General features: G+C 35.7%; 1 protein-coding gene across 50 annotated transcripts in view; it reads left to right on the top strand.

Annotated features, from left to right (window-relative positions):
• Nucleotides 1–21,951, top strand: part of CLASP2 (cytoplasmic linker associated protein 2) — a 174,938-nt gene that overhangs the window by 102,672 nt on the left and 50,315 nt on the right. For 7 of the 50 annotated variants that reach the window (XM_086365716.1, XM_086365708.1, XM_086365734.1 and 4 more), the window contains 8 exons: nucleotides 5,380–5,403; nucleotides 7,443–7,460; nucleotides 9,547–9,648; nucleotides 9,803–9,829; nucleotides 15,404–15,574; nucleotides 16,019–16,126; nucleotides 19,719–19,781; nucleotides 20,757–20,863. In XM_086365716.1, coding sequence (XP_086221842.1) covers nucleotides 5,380–5,403; nucleotides 7,443–7,460; nucleotides 9,547–9,648; nucleotides 9,803–9,829; nucleotides 15,404–15,574; nucleotides 16,019–16,126; nucleotides 19,719–19,781; nucleotides 20,757–20,863 — 620 coding nt within the window. The remainder of the gene's footprint in view (nucleotides 1–5,379; nucleotides 5,404–7,442; nucleotides 7,461–9,546; nucleotides 9,649–9,802; nucleotides 9,830–15,403; nucleotides 15,575–16,018; nucleotides 16,127–19,718; nucleotides 19,782–20,756; nucleotides 20,864–21,951) is intronic. The other 43 variants (XM_086365751.1, XM_086365740.1, XM_086365732.1 and 40 more) reach the window with 11 other exon arrangements.

The following is a 21,951-nucleotide window of genomic DNA, read 5'->3' as shown; positions in this document are numbered from 1 at the left end:
TGAGTTTAGCAAAAGTTATAGAAGGTAAGATCAATATGCAAAAATCAGTTGGATTTCTAAATGCTAGCAGTGAACAATCTGAAAATAAAGTAAGAAAGCATTTCCAATGACAATAACCACAAAAAGAAAAAATACTTAGGAATCTATATAACAGAAGGAGTGTAAGACTTCTCTAGGAATAAACTACTCCTGTGTTTCTCCTTTACTCTCACACTCACACTGCTGACACCAATGTGTGGGATTTCACACCAGCAATTATCAGACAACAGCTGGGTATCCTTCAGTGCAATTCAGTTGGAACATAATATATATTAACACAGGCCTCACAGGTTAAAGGCTCCCGCCCCGACTCATCCACACTTCAGACATCAACTGCAAGTCCAGGTTGTTACCTGTGCTTCTGACCAACTGGCTCTAAGTCAGAGGTGCCCTTGCCCCCCTCCTTTACAAAGGGAATTAAAGGATATGAATGAGCAGTCAGATGAAGAGATACAGGGGACGAGGTCTGGAAAAGTCTGAAGCCCAGAGCTGCTTTCCCTGTGGAGTTGCAGTGTGCCGCTCTCCCAGCATATGGGTATGTTAAACCAACGAGGACCTCTGAATCTTGTGCTTTTGGCACTTTTATGGAGGCTTCATCACAAAGTCCTAGTTGATCATTTACTTGGTCTCCAACTCCACGCCCCTTCCCAGAAGATGGAGGATGGGGCTGAAAATTCCAAGCTTCAAACCATGGTTTCATCTTTCTGGGACCGTCCCACATCGTGAAGCTATCTAGGAGCCCACCAGGAAATGCTGCAGTAGAACAAAAGACACTCTTGTCACCCAAGAAATTCCAAGGAATTTAGGAGCTCTGTCAGATACTAGGTCACCAGCAAATAATAGAACAAAAGGTACTCCATCCTACCATGTAAGAAATTACAAGGGATTTAGGAGCTCTGCCAGGAATTAAGGCCATATGTATGTTTTCTTTCACATTTGTACACTGAAAACTACAACACACTGTTAAGAGGATTTAAAGATCTAAATAAATGGAAAGGCATTCATTGTTAAGATAGGAAATTGACTTACGGATTCAATGTAATCCCTCTCAAAAGTCCAGCTACCTTTTTACAGAAATTGACAAACTGCTCCTAAAATTCATATGAAAATGCAGAGGATCCAGAATAGATGAAATGATCTTGGGGAAAAAAGAGCAAACTTGGTATACTCACACTTTCTGATTTCAGAACTTACTTCAAAGCTACAATAATCCAGTCCATGTGGTACTGGCATAAAGATAGACATGTACACCAATGCAAAGAATTGAGAGTCCAGAAATAAACCCATATATCTGTGATCAGTTGATTTTCAACAAGGGTGCCAAGACCATGCCATAGAGAAGAATTCTTTTCAACAAATGATGCTGGAACAACTGGATAGCCACATGCCAAGAAATGGATTTGGACGCCTACCTCATACTATATCCAAAATATTAACTCAAAATAGATTAAAGACCCAAATGTAAGAGCTACAGCTATAAAGCTCTTAGAAGGAAACACATGTATAAATCTTCATTACCTTGAATGATGCGATGTTTTCTTAGATGCTTTACCAAACACACACAACCAAAGAGAAGCTGGATAAAGCTTGGACTTCTTCAAAATTAAAAATTTTGTTTCAAAGGGCACCATCAAGAAAGTGAAGAGACAACACACAAAATAGAGAAAAATGTGCAAATCACGTATCTGATTAAGGACTTAGATCTCAAATATATAAAGAATTTTCATAACTCAGTGACAAAAAGACAATTCTGTTTAAAAAATAGGCAAAGGATTTGAATACGCATTTCTCTAAAGACAATATACAAATTACCAATGAAAGCACATAAAAAGATGCTCAACATCTTTAGACATTAGGGAAATGAAATTCAAAAGCACCTCTTCATGCTCACTAGGATGGCTGGTGAAGATATGGAGAAATTGAAACATCACAAGTATGAGCATCACAAGTATCTGCTCATGGAATGTAAGCAGAGCCACCCTGGGAACAGTTTGGCAGTTTCTCAAAAAGTGAAACAGAGAGTTCCACTCCCGGCTGTTTACCCAAGACATATGAAACATATGTTCTAATTAAAATATATACATGAATAAATGTTCAAGCAACATTATTCATAACAGCTGTAAAGTGGAAACAACTCAAATGTTCATCAGCTGGTAAATGGTTAAGCAGATATGTACATACAATGAAACGGAATATCACTCAGCCATAAAAAGGATCATATGACATAAAAATGAAATACTAGTGCATCCTCTAAGATGGATGGAACTTGAAAGCATTACCAAGTTAGGTACAAACTGGCACATATTTATGATTCCATTTACATGAAATGCATAGAATAGGTGAATCCACACAAACATATAAATTAATTGTTGCTAAGTGATGAGAGTTGGGAAAAATAGAGGGTGACATCAGTGGGTGTAAGATTTCTTTTTAGAAGTGATGAAGGTGTTCTGGAATTGGATATTTATGAGGGTTCTGCAGTCTTGTGAATATATTAAAAGCACTGAATTGTGTACTATGAAAGTGAATTTTATGGTACATGAATTATACATTAATTTTTTAAGTGGGGAAAATGGAAAACATAATAAAATTTATTCATTATGAGTCTTAACAATAAAAACATTTAATAGTGTTTGTTTTTTAGTACTAGGAAAAAAATATTGAATTTGAAATGTTTTAATGTGAATTTGAAAGCCATTTGCTACAATGTTTTTTTCATAAGAAAGTTGTAACAGTGCCATGAGATTCCTTAATTTGTTTCTTTGGTTCCTTAAGGTTTGAAGGGCATGTTTGCTTTCTTACAAAAGGGAAAGGTGCCTCTGTCCTCTTTTTTTCCTGACCCAGGCTCACATTCAGGGACAATGAGATCCTTGCCTGTAGCTCTTTCCGGGCTTAGAAAATAGATTTTCTCATTCTTTCTATTTCTGTGTCTTTTTCTCTTTTCCTTACTGTCTTCCTTCCTTCCTTCCCTCCCTCCTTTCCTCTCTTCTTCCTTCCTAGACGCCCTCCTCCACTCTTTCTGACCTTTCTTATACAGATGTGACTTGTATGTTCTTTGTTTTCTTCACTTTGATTCTTGTTTATAATGGCTGAACATTTATGGATCCAGAGATAATATGCTTCTGTATTGAAACAGTCTCTCAGTCTATCAGTAGGTTGCTAAAGGATGAGCAGCTAAAAGCTTGTTGAGTTTTATGCATTTTGAGTTAGACATCGCCGAGACGTCAACCTGGAATTGTTTTGGAGGCACAGTAGTATATGAGAAAGAATTACATACAGTGGCAGAAAACTCAGGAGAGAGATCTGTGCTTGAGATTAGATTCAGAAATGATTAGAGATTGTTCTTGTCATAATCTTTCCATATTAAACTCAATACATTACTGAAGCAGTTGCCACTGGGTTTTTCCGCCACTAAAGTACTGAATCCTTTGACAGTGGGGTATGATGAGTGTTTTGAGGTCCACCCTTTAAAACTTTATCCTGAGGAAGGAGTTTATCCTGAGGAGACAGGAATTTCTGTTAAGGAAACCTTGATATATCTATGCCAAATGGCTAGGTTTGTGAGATTGCCTAAATGAAAAAGAAAGTAAATGGTTTCAGTGGTGTCATGTGACAGAAGTCAGACTTCTTTGATTGAGGAAGAAGTTGGAAGGAGAATCTGCATAAATTATTCCAATGCTCAACGGTTGAGAAGAGATGAAAAAACATTGTAGCAGTTATCTGTAGTTAAAGGTTAATGAACTTTTTGTTTTTTCAAAATTAAGAGAGTCACATATGTTTGTATACTAAGTTGGTAGGATCAGTAGAGAAGAAAAAGTTAAAATGCAAGAATGAGAGGAAATCGCTTATGGCCAGAATTCTTACAAGAGGCATAAGGAATAGGATGTAAGCGCTAGGGAGTTAGCCTTGGATGTTGAAGGGTCATCAGCGTCACTGAGGTCGGGGGAAGAAAAGGAAGAAGCAGGTAGTTCACGTGTCTTTGGGGCAGCTGGGCGTTGAGAACCACGTCATCAGGAGTTTACTGTGTCTGTGTTTTCACATTTGAGGAAGCAGAGTCAGGACACTGCTAATAAAAAGCAGGATGCAGGATGTCTGAGAGGTGACTAGAAGTATGCTACAACTTGTTGAGGGGCCACAAGAGGTGGGGTACTCTTCTGGCCTTCCTGCAACCTCCCACACATTTAAGAGACTTGCTGGAAGAACTCACACGACTTGGCTGTGCTCATGGCTGAGGTTTATTAGAGCAAAAGGACACACAGCAGGATCAGCAAGGGAGAACATCCTGTTGGGTGTTCTGGAGGTGTTGAGGCACAGGCTTTCAGAGTTATCACTCCCAGAGGTAGAACGATGGGCTGTGTGAAACATGCTCCTTCCTCTGTCAGTGACTGTAGAACATGTGTGTAGTGTTTCTGCCCGGAGAGACTCACTGAAGACTCAGCCCAGGGTGAGGGTAAAGGGGGAGTGGTGAGGTAGGCACTGCCATACACCCAGCCACAACTACCAGCATCATTCTCCCAAAGAGAGAGCAGGTGTTCCCCATAAATCACATTATCTGCAAAAACAGTTCAGGCAAGTTCTTTAACAGGAGTTCAGTACCTTGTCCCCAACACTGAAACAGTCAGGATCCAGAAGTAACTTCCCAGCGGCCAGCTAAGGGCCAGCCCTGTAACTAGGCTCTTCTTAAGAGTATCAGGCCTGGTATGTTAATAATTTTCTGCACAGTCACTCAAGGCCAAGCCTGATGATTTCCCTAGTTTCTAGCAGTGCCTTTATGCATGACTTTGTAGTTTTATAATTGTCTCTGTTGGGGCACCTCAGTGTAGCGGGGTAGAAAATTAGAGTCGTTTGATTTATCCATACTTCAGGGCTTACAGGACCGAAAGTGCTAGGAAAGGATGGGGTGAGGAAGCAGCAAGGCAGTAGAAGGAAGATAATGACAAAAGAGCTAAATTTAGAGTGGAATTTGGGGGTGTGCTCTAGCCTATAGAGGAAGAAAGAAAGCAAGGCGAGGTGACTTAGATTATGAGAAGCTCAGCAGACCCAAGCAGGAGGTTTGTCTGATGGTGGAGGCGTCCAAGGTTGGAACATGGGCTTCTCTAACTTCTCTAGGCAAATAAAAACTAGACTGATTATCAATTCAGTTTTTTTTTTTTTTTTTCTGGTATCTTTGTCTAACAAAGGAAACTCATCTTATTTAATCTAATATGTTTTAATTGAAAAAAAGCTTCATGTCTGTGCTATGAATTCTGTCTTCTTAAAAATAATGTTTTCCAGGGGTTATAAAATCTTTTTCTAATATACCAAGTTTTCCTCTGTTCTTTGCTTGCTCTTTCATCAAAGAGGATACTTCTGACAAGATGGATGGTAAGAACTTCCTTTTCTAATTCTACTAAAAAATTTTATGGTTCTTGGATTCTATGTAATATCTTTGTTCTCTTAATTTCTGAAAATAGACTGCTTATTTAGCAGCAGTCTTAATGTGAAAATGGTTCCATAATTCTCTGATTGAATTTGGGGCTAGACATATCCATTTTGGGTTTCTCAGTTTATTCAAATACTAGATTATTGTTTGTTTAAGTTAAATCAGTTTTCTTAACTTTTTTTAACCTGAGCCCTTACAATATTCTCGATTTCTCAAGTCTTTCTCAGAAATACCAGATTCAGGAGAAAGGAACCTCATAAGTCACATAATTCAATTCTTTAGCTTACTAACTCTGCTATAGAGAGAGACAGATCACATATTTTACAGATTCATATGTCTCCTCTGGTGGCTCAGTGGTAAAGAATCTGTTGCCAATGCAGGAGACACATGAGACTCAGGTTCAATCCCTGGGTCAGGAAGATCCACTGGAGAAGGAAATGACAACCCATTCCAGTATTATTGCCTGGGAAATTCCATGGGACAGAAAAAAATCAGATACAACGTAGCGATTAAAAAACAATAACAGTGGTCATTTATGAAAATAAAATGCCAGGTACAGATGCTGCCTTTTTAAGAGTGTGTTTCAAATGAACATTTAATCAAAATTGAACTTATTTTGAGCTGTACCTTTTAAATTTCATTATTTAGTTTATCTTTAGTTGCTTGATCCAATATGATCATTTTTATCTGTATGATATTTTTGTCTAGTACTAGACTCTATTATCCTTACTTCTCCTTCACATCATCAGATACTACAGTGTTATCTAGGAACTTGAGCTTTTTTGTAAGAACTTGTAAGAAGATCATGAATCTGTAAGTCACAGTATGAGATCTAGGAAAAATGGAAAACTGTGTGTTTTTCTATCAGTTATTACATAAACTCTGAAACTGGTTTATCTTCCACTCTGATGATTTATTTAATCTTGGCTTGGGTACATGCGTGTTATTTATAATTGGTCTCTGTGCATCTCTTTATGTTTAATGTATTTCATAAATTTAAGGAATTATTAAATGAATGAAAACCCACCAAAAGGTAGTTTCTATATTTCAGACCATGTGGTATCACTTCTGTCACTGAGAGTCTGGATCCTTAAAAAACAAATTATTCTTATTTTCCAGATCAAAATTTTTCTTGTTTGGGTCAGAAACATCAGCCTATTTGAGAAATCACGTGTGTTATATAATGTGATACTCTAACTGATGTTTAGTCCTGCTTTTTTTTTTTTAATCTATATACACACACAGAGAGAAATATCTGCTATTGCTCTATAATAGTAACAAGTTCTGATATTCATCCTTGATTTTTTTTTTGACCGTGCTGTGCAATTTGTGGCATCTCAGTTCCCCAGCCAGACCTTCGCAGTAAAAATGTGGAGTCCTAACCAGTGGACTGCCAGGAAGTTCTCTTTACTTGATAATTTTTTTTGCTAGCTTTTACAGCATCTTAGGGAGTACAAAAAAGCTTGAATAAAGAGCTGACAGATTCATAGGTAACGCTTTGATGAAAACAGCACGGCCTGGGTCATGGATGTGATCCCATGTTTGTCAGTTCCTTTTCTAGTTCTTCCGTGGGCTCCCTTTTGAGAATGCTCAGAAAGTATTCTTACACTGGAAAGATACATTAAAACATTTGTTTGGAAGGGAGCAGTGACAGAGTTGTATCATTCTTGAGTAATTAGTTTTGTTACTTTTCTTCATTTAAAATTTTCAATATGAAATACAGTGGACAAACTGGTCTGTTACAAAATTTTGCTGTTTTCAGTTGTCTAGTTTTAACTGTTTTGTGCTGTGAGTCTTTAGGTTACCTCAAATTTTGTTTTATCTCAAAACCTTTTAAAAGCTAATATAAGGCTATCAAACTAGAAGATATTTTTTTCTTTTGCCCTTTTATTTTCATCTTGGGTGGGAGGCACAAGCAAAGTCTTAATATCAACATTGGCAGACTTTGTTGAAATGTTATTGTTTTATTTCTCTTATTTAGGAACAGCATCTGAAGATGGTAAGAATTAAACATTTTGTTAGTAACACAAATACCTCTACATTAATATTTTCATTAGTAGGAATTAAATATTAAAAACTAAAATAGGCTACTTTCTTTGCAGATCTGTAATTTGCCAGCTGTGCTAGCCTCTACATTTTGTGTTTGGTTGTGTTATTCATGTAGGTTTTTTTTTTTTTTAATCCTTCATCCTGGAGTTTTGCTGTGTATCTTGCATTATCTCATGCTGGAAAAAATATAATTGCTTCACGTGTTTAATAATACCTAGTATAAAGTTACATAGTTTCATTTTTCCTATAGTGACATTAACGCTTTTCTTTTATGTTTTTGTTTTTTAATTTTTGCCAGTTCATTTATACTTTGTGAGTGCACGCACCGTTGCTTTATCATTGGAGTTTAAATATCATCCCATTTAAATGCATTTATTTTGTCAGCTTCTAAATGTATCTTTGATTTTGAATCAGTGCCTGGGGAATTGCATATAGTTTGAATTTGGAAGTATAAAAACCTTGCTAGATATAATACTTTATTTTACTGAACCAATTTACCTTTTTAAAAATATTTATTACTTTTCAATTTGGAGAAAGGAAAAACTTCAGTGTTTTTATTTATTCTACTTAAAGGCTATCTTATTAATTAAGCCTCTGATATGAAACACAGTTTTTTCCCAGATTTTATGAGTGGTATTTTCTTGTAATACAACCAGGTAGATTTGACATTTTGATGGTCTCATGTTTACTCTGACATATTTAAATATTTTCATATTTTAAGTTTTAGAATACTTTATAAAAATAGTTTCTGGCACTGTGTCACTATAATTTAGATGGTAATATCAAAATACTTTATCCTAACTTCTTTATTACAATGGATAAATTTTGCATTTCAAAAATAATAATTTTCTTTCTATTTTACTTCTTGGTCAGGAGAACATCATGTCCTATTCTAAGCAGACTCTGTAAAAGGGTGAAAGTCCTGAATCATGAGCTTTCGGGGGGCCTTGAAGAAGTTGATAGAATGAGAGGATCTACCACCTGTACTTCTCATTTTGCTTCATTTAATTCCTTGTTCTTAGTTATTCTCTTCTCTTCCCTCACTCATTTCATAATTTGGAAGTTTTCCTTACCTCTAGATATGTTTTCTTAATTAATATTGCCGTTATTAAGCTAGCCTGTAGATCGTGATTGCCCTCCAAGTTGTGCCTTTTAAATGAAAAGGATTCTGAGCCCTTCTCCATGATCACATTGGTATGGGTTCCAATGTGATAGTGATTGAGGCTGTTGCTCGAGAACACCAAAGTACCTACTAGTAATATATTTTTGTTTTTTCTGATGACAGTTTACTTAAGCACTTCGATAAATAAGCATTCTCTCCTTTGGTTCAAGAGCTCTAGAAACATTTCTGCGCCTTGGTTTCTGGAGGGGGATGAAACAGTAATAGAGAAGGAAGGAATACTGATTGGAGTTAGAGAAGGAAATGTGTAGAGAAAAGTGCCAACTCCTCTGTGATTGGTGTTTCCTCAAATAATTTTATAAATGGAATTTGGTTGTTTGGGGAAGAGAATAGCAAACGTGTCCATGTATATCTGTAGTACTCTGATGTTTAGCACACCATATAAAAAGATATTTTAGCTAGTATTGTATCTTCATGCAAATCCCTTTGGAGTACGTTTTCAGTCAGAAAGGCTGGGCTCTTGTTTCTAAGCTTAGGCTTGTATTTTAAACTATAGGCTGAATTTGAGAATAAATTAAATTTCATGGAAACTGAATAAGTGTATGCCTGTGGTAATTATCTTAATTATAACCCTACGGGACTAATAATATCAAACTGAGAATGGAGATCTTTTAGCTTGACTTTACTCTTACCCTTAAAGGAAAGTTAGTTTATGGTGCAACACATAAAAAACAGTATATATTTTTAAAATTTTAAGGGAACGCTAATCTTTAAAGTGAAGTTTACAGTGTTACAGAATTTAACGATACTTGAGAAGCACACCCAATTAGAAAATTATAGTGAGATTTTTTTTTCCCCTCATTACTAAATATTATAGAAAAATGTCTGTAATTATATAAATCATTTTATTCTTTAGGCCGGGTGAGAGCAAAGCTTTCAGCACCACTTGCTAGTATGGGAAATGCCAAGACAGATTCCAGAGGAAGAAGTCGAACAAAGATGGTGTCTCAGTCACAGCGTATGTATTGCCTATTAGTTCTCTCGTGTTTCTACAATGTTAGGATAAGCGTGTTCTTTGTATGTTACTGTATTAGGAGATTGACCAGTGGAAAAAGACAAAACTAATTCCCAAAAAGACAAGCCACATACTGAGTTCTTGTTCTGTACTTTAGGTTCATCATCACCTGACAAAAATGAAGGTATTTTTTTTTCAATGTTTTGGGTCAGTTGTGCATGTTTTCGAACTTTTGGAGTGGGTGTTGTCTTGTCTTTGGTGTGTTATTAGGGCTGCATCATTGATACCTGCCACTTAGAAAGAGAAACTTCATCTGTTACACAGACTTTTGCATGGAGATAACACAACTCTCTTAGCATTAAGGTTTTCACAGTCTACTCAGAAACTTGTAAATGTGGAAAATTGTGCTTTTTAGGGGCAAAATAATTGCTGTATGTTAGCATCAAATCTGGTTGCATCTAGCTAATTATTCAAGGACAGGTATGTAGTATCTTTGTACTTTCCCTAAAATCCATTAGAGTACAGTCAGCATTTTTGGCAGGTATATACTGACTCATAAAGAGGAAACAAATTGAAATGACCAGTTTTGTTAATATTCCTTGTTAAATTTAAGATTTATATTTTTGCAATTTCATTGGAAGCTGAGTTTCTCATAAGCGCAATTATTAAAAAGCACAATTTTGAATTCTAGGTAAAATGAATGATCCATTCCTCTGTGTTCCAGAATAGTAATATATACACTTATGGCATAATTAATTTAAAAGAGATCTCTTTTCTTCTTTATCAAGAAATTTTCCTTAGTACATGCCTCTTAGAACAGGAATTTTTTCTAGGGAGGTAATTCTGGGGTTCTTCTTTATATCAATACTTGGCCATTTTGGAAAGAAATAAACATAGCTATCTTGTACTGTTCTTTAGATAATATTTCAAGATATAGATGCCCAGTTCGTCTGTTTTTTAACTTGATTCTTGAATCTTAGGGAAAGGAGCTGGGCTTAGAGGGTGCCAGGAGATGATTAGACAAGTCCAGCCTAGCAGATTCTCCTCTTTCCCAAGTTAAAAAAATCCAGGCAGGGTAAAGTTTGGAGCACTCAACAAGAGTCCTAAAAAGAAGCAGAAATGCTCCAGTAAAATTGGTCTGCAAATTGAGGATTATTTACAAATAGGAAAACTAGAGTAATTGTTTAAAGTAACTTAATCTTTAGCATATAACACGGGAGTTTCGAGCCTTGCCATTCCAAATATGATGCCCAAACCAGCATCAGCATCAGCTGGGAAATGCACACCTGAGAAATTCACCACAGGTGTCGTGAATTCAGTCTTCAACAAGATCATTAAGTGATTTCTGTTACAGTCAGGTCTGAGAAGTATTGATTTAGATCATGGTATCTGGAGCTGTACTTCCCAGAGTTGATCATGGCTATTCCAGGTTATTTAAAGTTGTTACACTTCTGTGTGCTTCTAATATAACCAGTAGAATGAATAGGATAGTCTTACAGGATTGTTGTGAGGGTGAAATTAGTATACTTGCCTGAGCACAAAGTACGTGCTCTATATTTTAGCTGATAAAAGTGATCTCCTTGTTTTTCTTAATGTAATGTCAACTGAATTTTATCCTCCTGTTGTGCATTTTTCTATACCTTGTTAGTCTTACTGCCTTCAGGAAACAAAAATAATGGTGAAGGAAATTTAAAGCATAAGGAAAAGTAAAGATAGCAACCAGAAGCTGTATCTAGTATCTTAAGGATAAAACTCAATTTCATGTGAGATATTTTACTGAATTTTCTTCTAAAGTAATACTAAGACTGAACTCATGGCAGAGATTCAAAGTGCTTTGTGTATGATTTTCTTAATATATTACTTAAGGACCTCCATTTTAAGTGTATTATAACTACTGATCATATCGAGAATATACAATAATTTTTTTATATTTGGTTTTTGACATTGAAACCCTATGCACAGTACTTCAAATCCTCTCCTAGAGTGTGAGAACATAATAATAGGCTTTAAGACCCAGTAAGATTTTAAGATCAGATAACTTTCCCACAGTAAAATCACTTAGGTTTTAAATCATACTGGTGAGGTTTTTATTTGCTTGCTTATATATTTATTTGAATGACTGTTTCCTTTTAAATTCTTTTGAAAAAAGATATTGCAGCTTTATATAATTTGATGCAAGTCTCTTTACACACATTTACACAGAAATATTACTGTGGTCTCCATCTTCACTTTGTTGTAAAGTAATTCACTGGGGTTTGCATGGCCTTTACATACTTTTATATCACCATTTAGGGGAAAAAAATCTTGAGTCAAAGCAAGTATGTTCTAATGGCTAACCAAAAATAAATTGAAAGCAGACCCAATGGAGAGACTTCCAGACTTAATTATTTACTTAAAGATTGTGTCTTTTCTTGTCGGTAGTGACTGACCGATGTACAAATGATTGTACAGCCTGTCAGAAATGTTGTCTCCCCACCCACCCTGCTACTGTTCAGTTTTTTCCCCCAGTGTCTTAAGAAAGATAAAATCTGTAGCGTTTTCATGTAATTTTTCTTCAGCTAGAAGATGCTGTAATTCTTCCTCACCTGTAGTTTTTAAATGTTTAAATTTTTATTATTTAAACATTTAATTATCTAGATTGTAGGCCTATCAGAAGAAAAGCTGAAAAACCTGCACTTACACCTTCATTTCATCTGCTTTGTACATTGATGTCTGATCTCAGTGACCAGCTGTGAAAGCTACTCAGTGTTCTGCTTTTGTTAAAGTTTGCTTTTTTTGCTTTAGGATTTTTAATTTTCAAAACTGACTAAAGCTTTCTTATTTCCATCTGCCATGCATTTTAAATCTGCTCCTTCCCTCTTCATGGATTATAACCCTTACCCTAATTCTGCCTTTACACTTGTTCAGGATCACAATCTGCTAATACCATTGGTGGTAAGAATCTATAGACTTTATATGTGCATCAGTTGTTTGATCATCTATTTTCATTATCAAGAATGGGTTCTATTCAGCAGAAATTCTTAACATTTAATATTCTATCATTTTGTAGCCATTATTGGGATAAAATTTCCCAATTTTGATTTTCCTGTGACTTGTCCTTATTTGTTACCAAAACCCTGGTTTTTTAAAATTATCCATGTTGATCCCACAAAGTGTAAACATCCCAAAGCAGGGGAGCTTTAGTAGTGCCTTGAAAATAGCTTGTAAAAAGTATAAAACAGTGATTTGAAAACTTTAGGCAACACAAGAGAAATTAGTTATCCAATTTCAAATTTTGCAAATTATTTTCTAGTAGCATGATATTGCTAGGTGCATCATACACTTTTTTTTATCAACTGTGGTTTTCCTCAAAGAAATAATTAACCTGCTAGTTCTTTTGCTGGGGAAAGAGCCATCATATTTTCTTCTTCTAAGTATGAATGACTGCAAAATGGGTTGTAGGCACTGGATTATCATGCTGTTCATGGCAGGTAGTGGAGAAGAGCATGAAATGATTAATATTGCCAGTTACATTTCCTAGCACAGGGCATGAATGAATTCAAATATATAGAGAGGGAGCTTACATAGTTTTGATAAATTCAGCCAATCTAGAATAGATGGAGTGGTTACTCTTGCTTCTATACTGCATGTTTCTTCTCTGCTGAATAGATCCACATCTCAAGGAGTTCTCCAGTTTCCTACCAACACCTTCACCTCCTAAACTTACATTGGTTTTAACAGAATAACATGTTGTATGTGGTCAGTTCATTATACTTTTTATATTGTCACATTCCCATAAAATATTCCATCAGCTTACCTTGCATTGTGAGTTTGTGGCATGTTGGGTGTTCGGGTGTTTTTGGTGTGTATGTTTAGTTTAGACGCTGCATGGAGAAAATAGGTGCCTTGTGAGTATCCCTAAGGTTATGACTGAAAGAAACCTCATCTAAACATTCTTCTCCTGAAATGTCGTGGAACAGTTCAGATGAACCATCATTTTAAAGTACACTTGTATAATTTCCCTGCAATAATTTAGAATTCTTTCTACACAAATAATAAATTGTCAGTTTCATCATAAACATTGCTTTGTTTTATAGTATTGCTATAAACAGCAGAAGATGAGTTTCATATTATATACTGGTAAAGTTTAGGAATTAAGCATGAGTTTAAATTGTATTCAGGAACACCGTGCCAAGAAAACAGTAACAAGGGTCACAGATCAGCAGCCTACGGATCATATCCAGTCTGCCTCTGTTCATGTGCTATTTGGTCTGTACAACATGATAAAAATCAGAAAATGTCAGAGCTTTCATTAAAAACAAATCCAAAAATGTGGCCAGTGTTACCTCAATACGGGGCTGGTTTGAACTAAAAAGTCACCACTCCCTCCCTTGAACTCAGCACTCCTTCTGCAGTGACATTCCCTGCTTCTCCCCATTGACTTTGAGTCTTTAATCTTTGCTCTGTGGAAGTGAGGCGTGACTGGGTAAGATGATAGAAGGTGAGCAGTGACTGTGGAGAAGTGTCCAACAAAGAGAAAACGTTGCTTTCATGGAGTTTTATTTTATTTAAGTTCAGGTTTAACTTTTATAATGCTACTATCCAGAATCTAGAGTTAAATTATACCTTGGACTTACCTAGTTTATTTTCCTTGTCAATGCAAACACAAAATGCTCTGGTTGACAAGGAGCTTACCCCTTTAAAAACTATACAATTCTAGTTTGAACGCATGTTTCTTTTTTTAAAAGTCTTGCCCCCGTCTTTGAGATTTTGTCCAGCTCCCTCTCTCTACCTGACCACATCTTCTCTCTTCCAAGACTGGAAATTACTAGTTTTGAAAGAATCTATTTTCTTTGATATTTATTTGCCCGTTAATCTTTGTTCTACCAAAACATCTACATGCCAGACTTTGGCCACCCAAGACCCCTTTTTTATTTGAAGGCAGATAGCAAAACCTGTTTCTTTTTTAGCTGGCCCAACTTTGTAAACATTTAAAATTTAATCTTGGGACTTTGCTGGCTTTCCAATGGCTAAGACTCCACACTTCCACTGTGAGGGGCACGGGTTTGATCCCTGGTTGGAGAATGAAGATCCTATATGCCACTCAGTGTTGCCAAAATAAATAAATGAACAAATAAATAAAATTTAATCTTGTAAAAATTTTAAAATGTATGTAAGTAGCAAGATAGACAACTTTGTTATGCCCATTAATTTTTCAAACCGTTATATTATAACTGTTATATATTATAACAGTTATGTTAAATTATAATAAAATAAATTTTATTATATTCTTAACAAGAATGTTATCAATAATAGAATTATTGTTTCCTTATAAATGTATAGCTTTAATAGATACCTTTTTAACATAGAGTTAAATGAAACTATATTTACATGAAGTGTATTGTTAGATAAGTTATTTCTTTGGAAACCTTTTCTACTATTTATGTTCCAAAAATCATAATAGTGTTTTCCTTATTAAACATAACATCTTATATTCCCCAAAACTGAAAATATATTTACTTGATTTACCATTCAACCCTAGTATGTGTGTATACATATATATATGTGTGTGTGTGTGTGTGTGTATATATATATATAGTATATCTTTTTATTCCAGGTTTTCAGTATATATATAAAGCTTCCTCAATCTATTTCCTTGGAACTTAGAACTTGCCATTGAATCACAGGTTTCTCAGATGTACTTCTTGAATTTTTATCCTTTTGACAAAGATCTCTTGGAGTTCACAGGTTGACATTTATATCTGTGTTTGGTGTTCAGCTGGCAGCCGGTCTGGGTCTCCAGGCAGAGTTCTGACCACAACAGCCCTCTCCACTGTGAGCTCTGGTGTTCAGAGAGTCCTGGTTAATTCAGCCTCCACACAGAAGAGAAGCAAGATACCCCGAAGCCAGGGCTGTAGCAGAGAGGCCAGTCCATCTCGGCTCTCAGTGGGTAAGATCCTTGTGTGAAACTTGGGACCTTGTGTTTCTTTTGTACTTTAGGACTTGGTAGCATTGAAGACCTCATTTAGGTACTTCTAAGTTTGAGGAAAACAACTTCAAATTCAAGAAGAATTGAAATATAGGTTTAAAAATGAAATTAGATGTCTTATATTGGAAGTGGTATTTCTATTTTAAATCTGTTTTTTTCTTTGCAGCTGTTTAATTTTAGTAAAATACACTTTGCTCTTCTAATCACATATAAACTAGAAGAGTGTAATCAAAAATTTTTAATGGTATTCCTGGTAATGCTTCATCAAGAATCATTTCTTCTCATCCTTAGCAGAACTTGTTATTTATTAGCTTTATAAGAAAGAAAAGAATGAAACCAAAATATCAAAAATACAAACCCTTCTCCTGTTTACTCCACTTCTGTGCTGCCATTGCTTCATGCCAGCCCGAAGCAGTCGGATTCCTCGGCCAAGCGTGAGTCAAGGGTGCAGCCGGGAAGCCAGCCGGGAGAGCAGCAGGGATACGAGTCCTGTGCGCTCTTTCCAGCCCCTTGGTGAGTTGTCTGGGCTTCCCTGTTGTGTTCGCACCATCTGATAACCTCAGAAGACCCTGGATTTAGCTTTATTAACTGTATCTTTGCCTCTCTTTTCTGTCTTTTTAAGGACAGTCAGAGGGAAGTTACATGTTTGGGAAGTTCCTTTAACATTTACTTGTCTTAAATAAGCAAATTAGACATTAGATAAACAAATTGCCTTCATAGTCAAGTAAATATCACACAGATTCAGATTACATAACATTGAATTCAAGATTTTTTCTTAATAATATAAAATATAAAGATAATATTTAAGTAATTACTCTTAAGTGAAATGTGGACTATTTAGTTTGATAAGAATAAAGATGTTTATGCTTTTCAGTAGAATTATTCACTCTTCACCTTAGATATTTAAGATTGCTGGAAAGAAGGCTGTAAAATAATATTTGAACTACTTATGAAAATGGAAGGGATTAATATTTTTATATATTTTAGAGTTTAATAGCATTTCCCATGCATTAGCTTTTATCATGTCATTGCTGTGCAGCCTATCTGTTCCTTATTATAGAGATTGTACCGTAACCTTGACTGTAATACTGCATTTACCTCAATTATAAAATGTTAAATGGTCTTTTAAAACTTTTAGTATTTTAGAGTAGTTGGAGAGGCAGAATTTTTTTATGTTGAAAGTCTTTACAATTTCTGTGTGGTCCTCAGGATTTTAAATAGTACTTTATTTTTATACACTTACCTAAAGTCATGTTTTTTTCTTTTAATTCCATAGAGTGTAGGTTATTGTAACACTTAAGAGAGTTGCACTTCAGATTTTGTGACACTTAAATAGAACATGGTTCCACTCGTTAGCTGTTGGAAGCATTACTTCCTTCAGTAGACCCTTTGGTATAGGATTTCTGAGAAATTAAGTTTCTTTTGGGCCATTTGGTTCAACTATATCACTACTGAACTATCCTCTACCGACTCTTTGAGCTAGGAACACAGACAGGGAAATCCTCAACCCTTGTTTGTGTTCCAGTTCCAGGTGCCAAAGAGTTTCCTTCTGTACTTTGCCAGAGATAGGTTTAGTTCATGTATGATGATACAGTAGGTTGTAGCGTGTCTGTGTATGTGTGTATACATGCAGACACACATACATGTATATATAGATTGGTTAATCCTCATGCATGTCTGTTTAAAAATGAAATAAATCCTATATTTGCATAACATAAGCACATCACCTTAAGAGTTGAAGTGGGCTATAGTCATTTAAGAGTGTCTGTTCTAGGGTCGGATGGTCTGGTTGACATCCCAGCTCTGTAGCTGTTGTGTACCAGGGCTTCCTTATCTGTAAAATGAGGATAACAACAGCACGTAGTTCTTGGCATTAATCTGAAGGCACTTTAAAGCAGAGATTCCCTGGAAACGACCCTCCAAGCAGCGCTTGACACCGTGAGTGTGTGGCCATCAGGACTGCCGTCTCTGCCAGCACCGCTCTTCTACCTCTTGGCCCTGAACAGTGCCCGCTCACCTGCAGTTAGTGGCGTTATATATTAGTGGCAAGGATCTTTGGTTTTTTTAATGGTATAATACCTTGTATAATGTAGAATTAGTAGAAAGCATGAGATAGCAAGAAAAAACAAAATATGTTTCTAGACCGTTTTAAAACTGTACACCAGAGATTAGAGGAAATCTATAACCAACTTGTAATTATAAACATGTTAATATGCCTATTTTTAAAGAGAAAGTGAAAGTGTTAGTCACTCAGTTGTGTCCCCCATGGACTGTAGTCCACCAGGCTCCTCTGTCCATGGGATTCTTCAGGCAAAAATACTGGAGTGGGTTGCTGTTCCTTCTCCAGGGGAACTCCCCAACCCAGGGATTGATCCCAGGTCTCCCGCATTGCAGGCAGGTACTTTACAGGCTGAGCCAGGGGGAAGATATTGTTTAGTCATTAATCTTCTAGATTTATCTCAGTCTCCATTTGGCAGTTGAGATCATTAAAATTTTGTTATTAAAGGAGGCAGTTTTCTCAGTTGTGATGAAACATCCTATTTGGTTTAGAGGTGGTTAACCTTTTTATCATACAGTTTTAGAAAAATTAAATTTTATAGCCTTTTGTTTACATATATATGTTGCATAGCAAAGATAGGGGATTAGCCCTATTTGTTAAACGGGGATAAAAATACCATTCCCAGAGATCAGGATTTTCTGGTTCATTTGCCTGCATTTTGCTGTCTTCCTTTATTTGGTGAAGCCTTCTGTCACCTCTGACTTGCATATGGCCATTCAACACAAGAATCCCGTGGTTTGCCACTTACTCAGTTGTAGCACAAAGCCAGCGTCGGGGCCCTGATACACCAGAAGTAAACCAGAGCGAGGCAAAGATGAACTCTGGAACTCGCACTCTTAGTTTCCCTCTGTTTCTGGAACTAAGATTGAAAAAAAAGGCTACGTTATTACCAGCATATGAGTGTTATCTTCAGCCACAGATAACTGTTGATTTCAAAAGGTTTTTTATCTATTAAACCATTTCCATATTGGTTCAACGCTTCCTTATCATTTTATTAATTATTCTGTTGGGTAAAATTAAAACCAACTATATATTAGTATGTTTTACTAATGATACCGATCACCTTTCAGGGTCTAATTAAACATTTTTTGCAACATTCTGTCTTTAATCCTGTCTTTACATCTTTTTGATCATTTTCTTATTCATTCTGTGACAAAAGAGTAATTCATATAGTAAAAGTACTTCAACTGTTCTAATATGTCTGCGGCAGAGTAACTTTTAAAATAAGGGTCATATGTTTCATTAAATAATAAAATGAAATTTTCCTCCCTTATTTGTGCATTTAAGAATAAGACTGACTTTATAACATGATGAAAATAAGGATTTTAAGATCTAAAATTTTAAAATAGACTAAATTTAGATTTAGAGAGATGTCATAAATATAGGGAAAAGTCACATATTTCTAGATTTTTTAAATCAAATCAGTAATATTCCCCTTTTGGTGTTCAAATGTGCTTTGATATTTAAATCTACTGAATTCCGAACTTAGGTTATGTAAACCATTATAAAAAATGTTTATGCTAATATAAATGAGGTATGTTATCTTTTGAACAATGTGAGGATGGTATGTGTACTGTTCAAGAGCAAAGACCCTGAAAGACTACAATTACTGAGTGTGGCCTTGATCAAATTAATGAACCTTTCTCTGTGCTTTAGTTTAGCCATTTGTCAAATTGAATAGTAACAACTACCTCCCTGTGTTCAGGATTAGAGGAGATAAGATTATTATTGGTTACTATTTACCATAGTGGTTTTTTTTTTTTAATTGCAGTGTTCATTTTTCTGTTTCATGCTTGTACTTTTGACATTTCCTTCCATTTGAATACTTGCCTCTTTGTCTCCTGTGGGCTTATGTCTGTCCCCTTAGGTGTAAGATCTGTTGTGTGTCGAGGATGATATTTGCCCTTATCTAAGGCACTATTCTGATCCTTAAGCATTGAGTAGTACAATACCATTGTTAACTGACTGTCCTTGCCTGACTGTAGTGCTGCCACTATTCCTGTTTCTGTGGTAATAGATGAGGTTTGTATGGTCCTGTTATTCCAGCCTCCAGACACCATTCCAGATCCACTGGTGCCCTCTACGCCCCCGATGTGTATGGGGTCTCAGGTGAAGGATGAGTACATTTTCACTATCATCTGTGCATTCATCTCAGTTTTTTGTCCTTTTCAGTTCCCATTGAGTAATCATGTTTTAAAATTGATTTGTTTTTATTTTAATTTGTTGAAGAATAAGTCATTTGTGTGTTTTGTGGTTGTTAATTTTCCCCCAAGTAACTTTTTTCCTTTCAGCAATCTTACTTGAGCATTTTTCTCACTGGAGATGGACATTTTTCTTTTGTATAACCTAAGTTATGTCATTTTAAAATAGAATAGAATTGTTTTATGTTCTCTGTTATGTACTTCATCTTTTGTATATATGTTAAAAAAAAAAAAAACCAAAATGGTGGATGAAGTGTTTTAATTGTAAATGATGATATATTGTAACAAGTAGTTGAGGAGAAGAACCCAACTATGATTTGTCTTTACATACTTCAGAGTGTCAGGCAATAGTAGGTGCTTAACAAATATCAAATGATATGTCTTTTAGTTATGGAATGAATCAGCCTATCTTGAAGGAGAAGAGAGAATCATTGGAGGAGTTTTTCCTTGTAAATTCTTGGCATGGCTTCATTGAGCTCCCTAATCATTACTGGTTTGAGGATTGATCTTTGTTCCGGGCCATCCTGTGGCTCACCCACATGGATGAAATTTGCCTGACTGATAGAACTGGATTAATTACAGGGCTACCTACTTCCAAGCCCTTAGTTGACTAGCCATACTTTCTTCTATCTTCTGGTGATAAATGTATCATAGCAACTATTCCTTAAATTCACTTGCCACACATTGTCAGTGATTTTAATTGCTTTTACCATTTTATTTGACCAAAACTAAATGTACCCAGAGAATACAATATTGCTTTTAAAATGCTTTGCCCCATTGGTTTTTTTTTTTTCCCCCCTCCTCAAGGATCTCAAACTTTCCAGCCTGACCATGTTACATTTACGGCTCTCTCAAAGCTGTTTTCCTTCTTCTGATGAATTAGGTCCGGGGTATGGGATCAGCCAATCAAGCCGACTGTCATCCTCGGTCAGTGCCATGCGAGTCCTGAACACAGGTTCCGACGTGGAGGAGGCAGTGGCAGACGCCTTGGTACTCTTGTCCATTTCCTTATCACTATAGATGTTCCAGTTAATGAAACTAATATATGAGTGAGCCAGTCCACAAGTGTGGGAAAGGAGATGGAAGATTCTTGTGGATTAAATCTAGGAAGATCAAATGTGGCAGTATAAAAAGCAAAACAGTATAATTTATTGTTGATCTTTATTAATTGGTCAGGTTTTTAAGCCAAGGCCCACGATGGAATGTCAGAAATATAAATACTGGTATTGTTAATACAGTGTTTTTATGCACTGTAGTACACTGAAAATAAAGGCAGACAGATGAGTATGTAAATATGTACACTGCAAGTGTATAATTTCAAAGCTAGCTCAACCTTGAGTAGTTAGGGGTTGTTTTAGTTTGGAGTAAAGTTTGTATAGTCTTTTACTTATTTGTATTTTCTGAGCTGAGAGAAAGTACAATTTCAAAACAGATTATATTTAAGATATCTTTCTAGTTCTTTAAACCTGAAACATTAAACAGTGAGGCTTCAAAATATCACCTACAGATCCGTGATGGTTTTGTCAGAAGAGTGACGTACAGATATCACTGTAGTTTTTCCTCCCCATGAAATTATGAAGGAAGTACTTGAGACAGTGATTATGATTGGCTTTTGCCTTTTTCCCTCATCAATTCAGTATGACAGTTTCTCTTAAATTATGACATTAATCCTATTTTTGAGAAGCATCTACTCATTTTCTTACACAGAACTTAACAAAGGTGTCATGTTTGTTTTAAAATAAGAAAGTACATTGCACCTTTTAAACTTGCATGCCACCTCTTAACCGTTGCCGATACGCCATGTGCCACATATATTTGAAAAGCAAGTTTTTAAAAATAATTCATTGGTCATAGCTATAGCATATTAAATGTAATCACATGTGAGGTTCTGCCCTGTGCTGAATTTTTTTCTTTACCTCAGCCACCTGATTTTTTTCATAAAAATACTTACTAAATATGAACTTTGTTCTCTTGAGCTTGGGATATATTAATCACATCTTATTCTGATGGTATTAAATTAGTCGTATGTTTTAAATTTATTCTTCCTGATCAGTGTATTTCTCAAATCACATTTTCTA

This window comes from Bos grunniens, chromosome 22 (assembly GCF_055505025.1).
Source record: "Bos grunniens cultivar Pamir isolate PY7600 chromosome 22, Bosgru_T2T1.0, whole genome shotgun sequence".
NCBI classification, from domain to species: domain Eukaryota; kingdom Metazoa; phylum Chordata; class Mammalia; order Artiodactyla; family Bovidae; genus Bos; species Bos grunniens.
The sequence above is the reverse complement of the archived record's forward strand: the minus strand, read 5'-3'. Positions and strand labels throughout refer to the sequence as shown.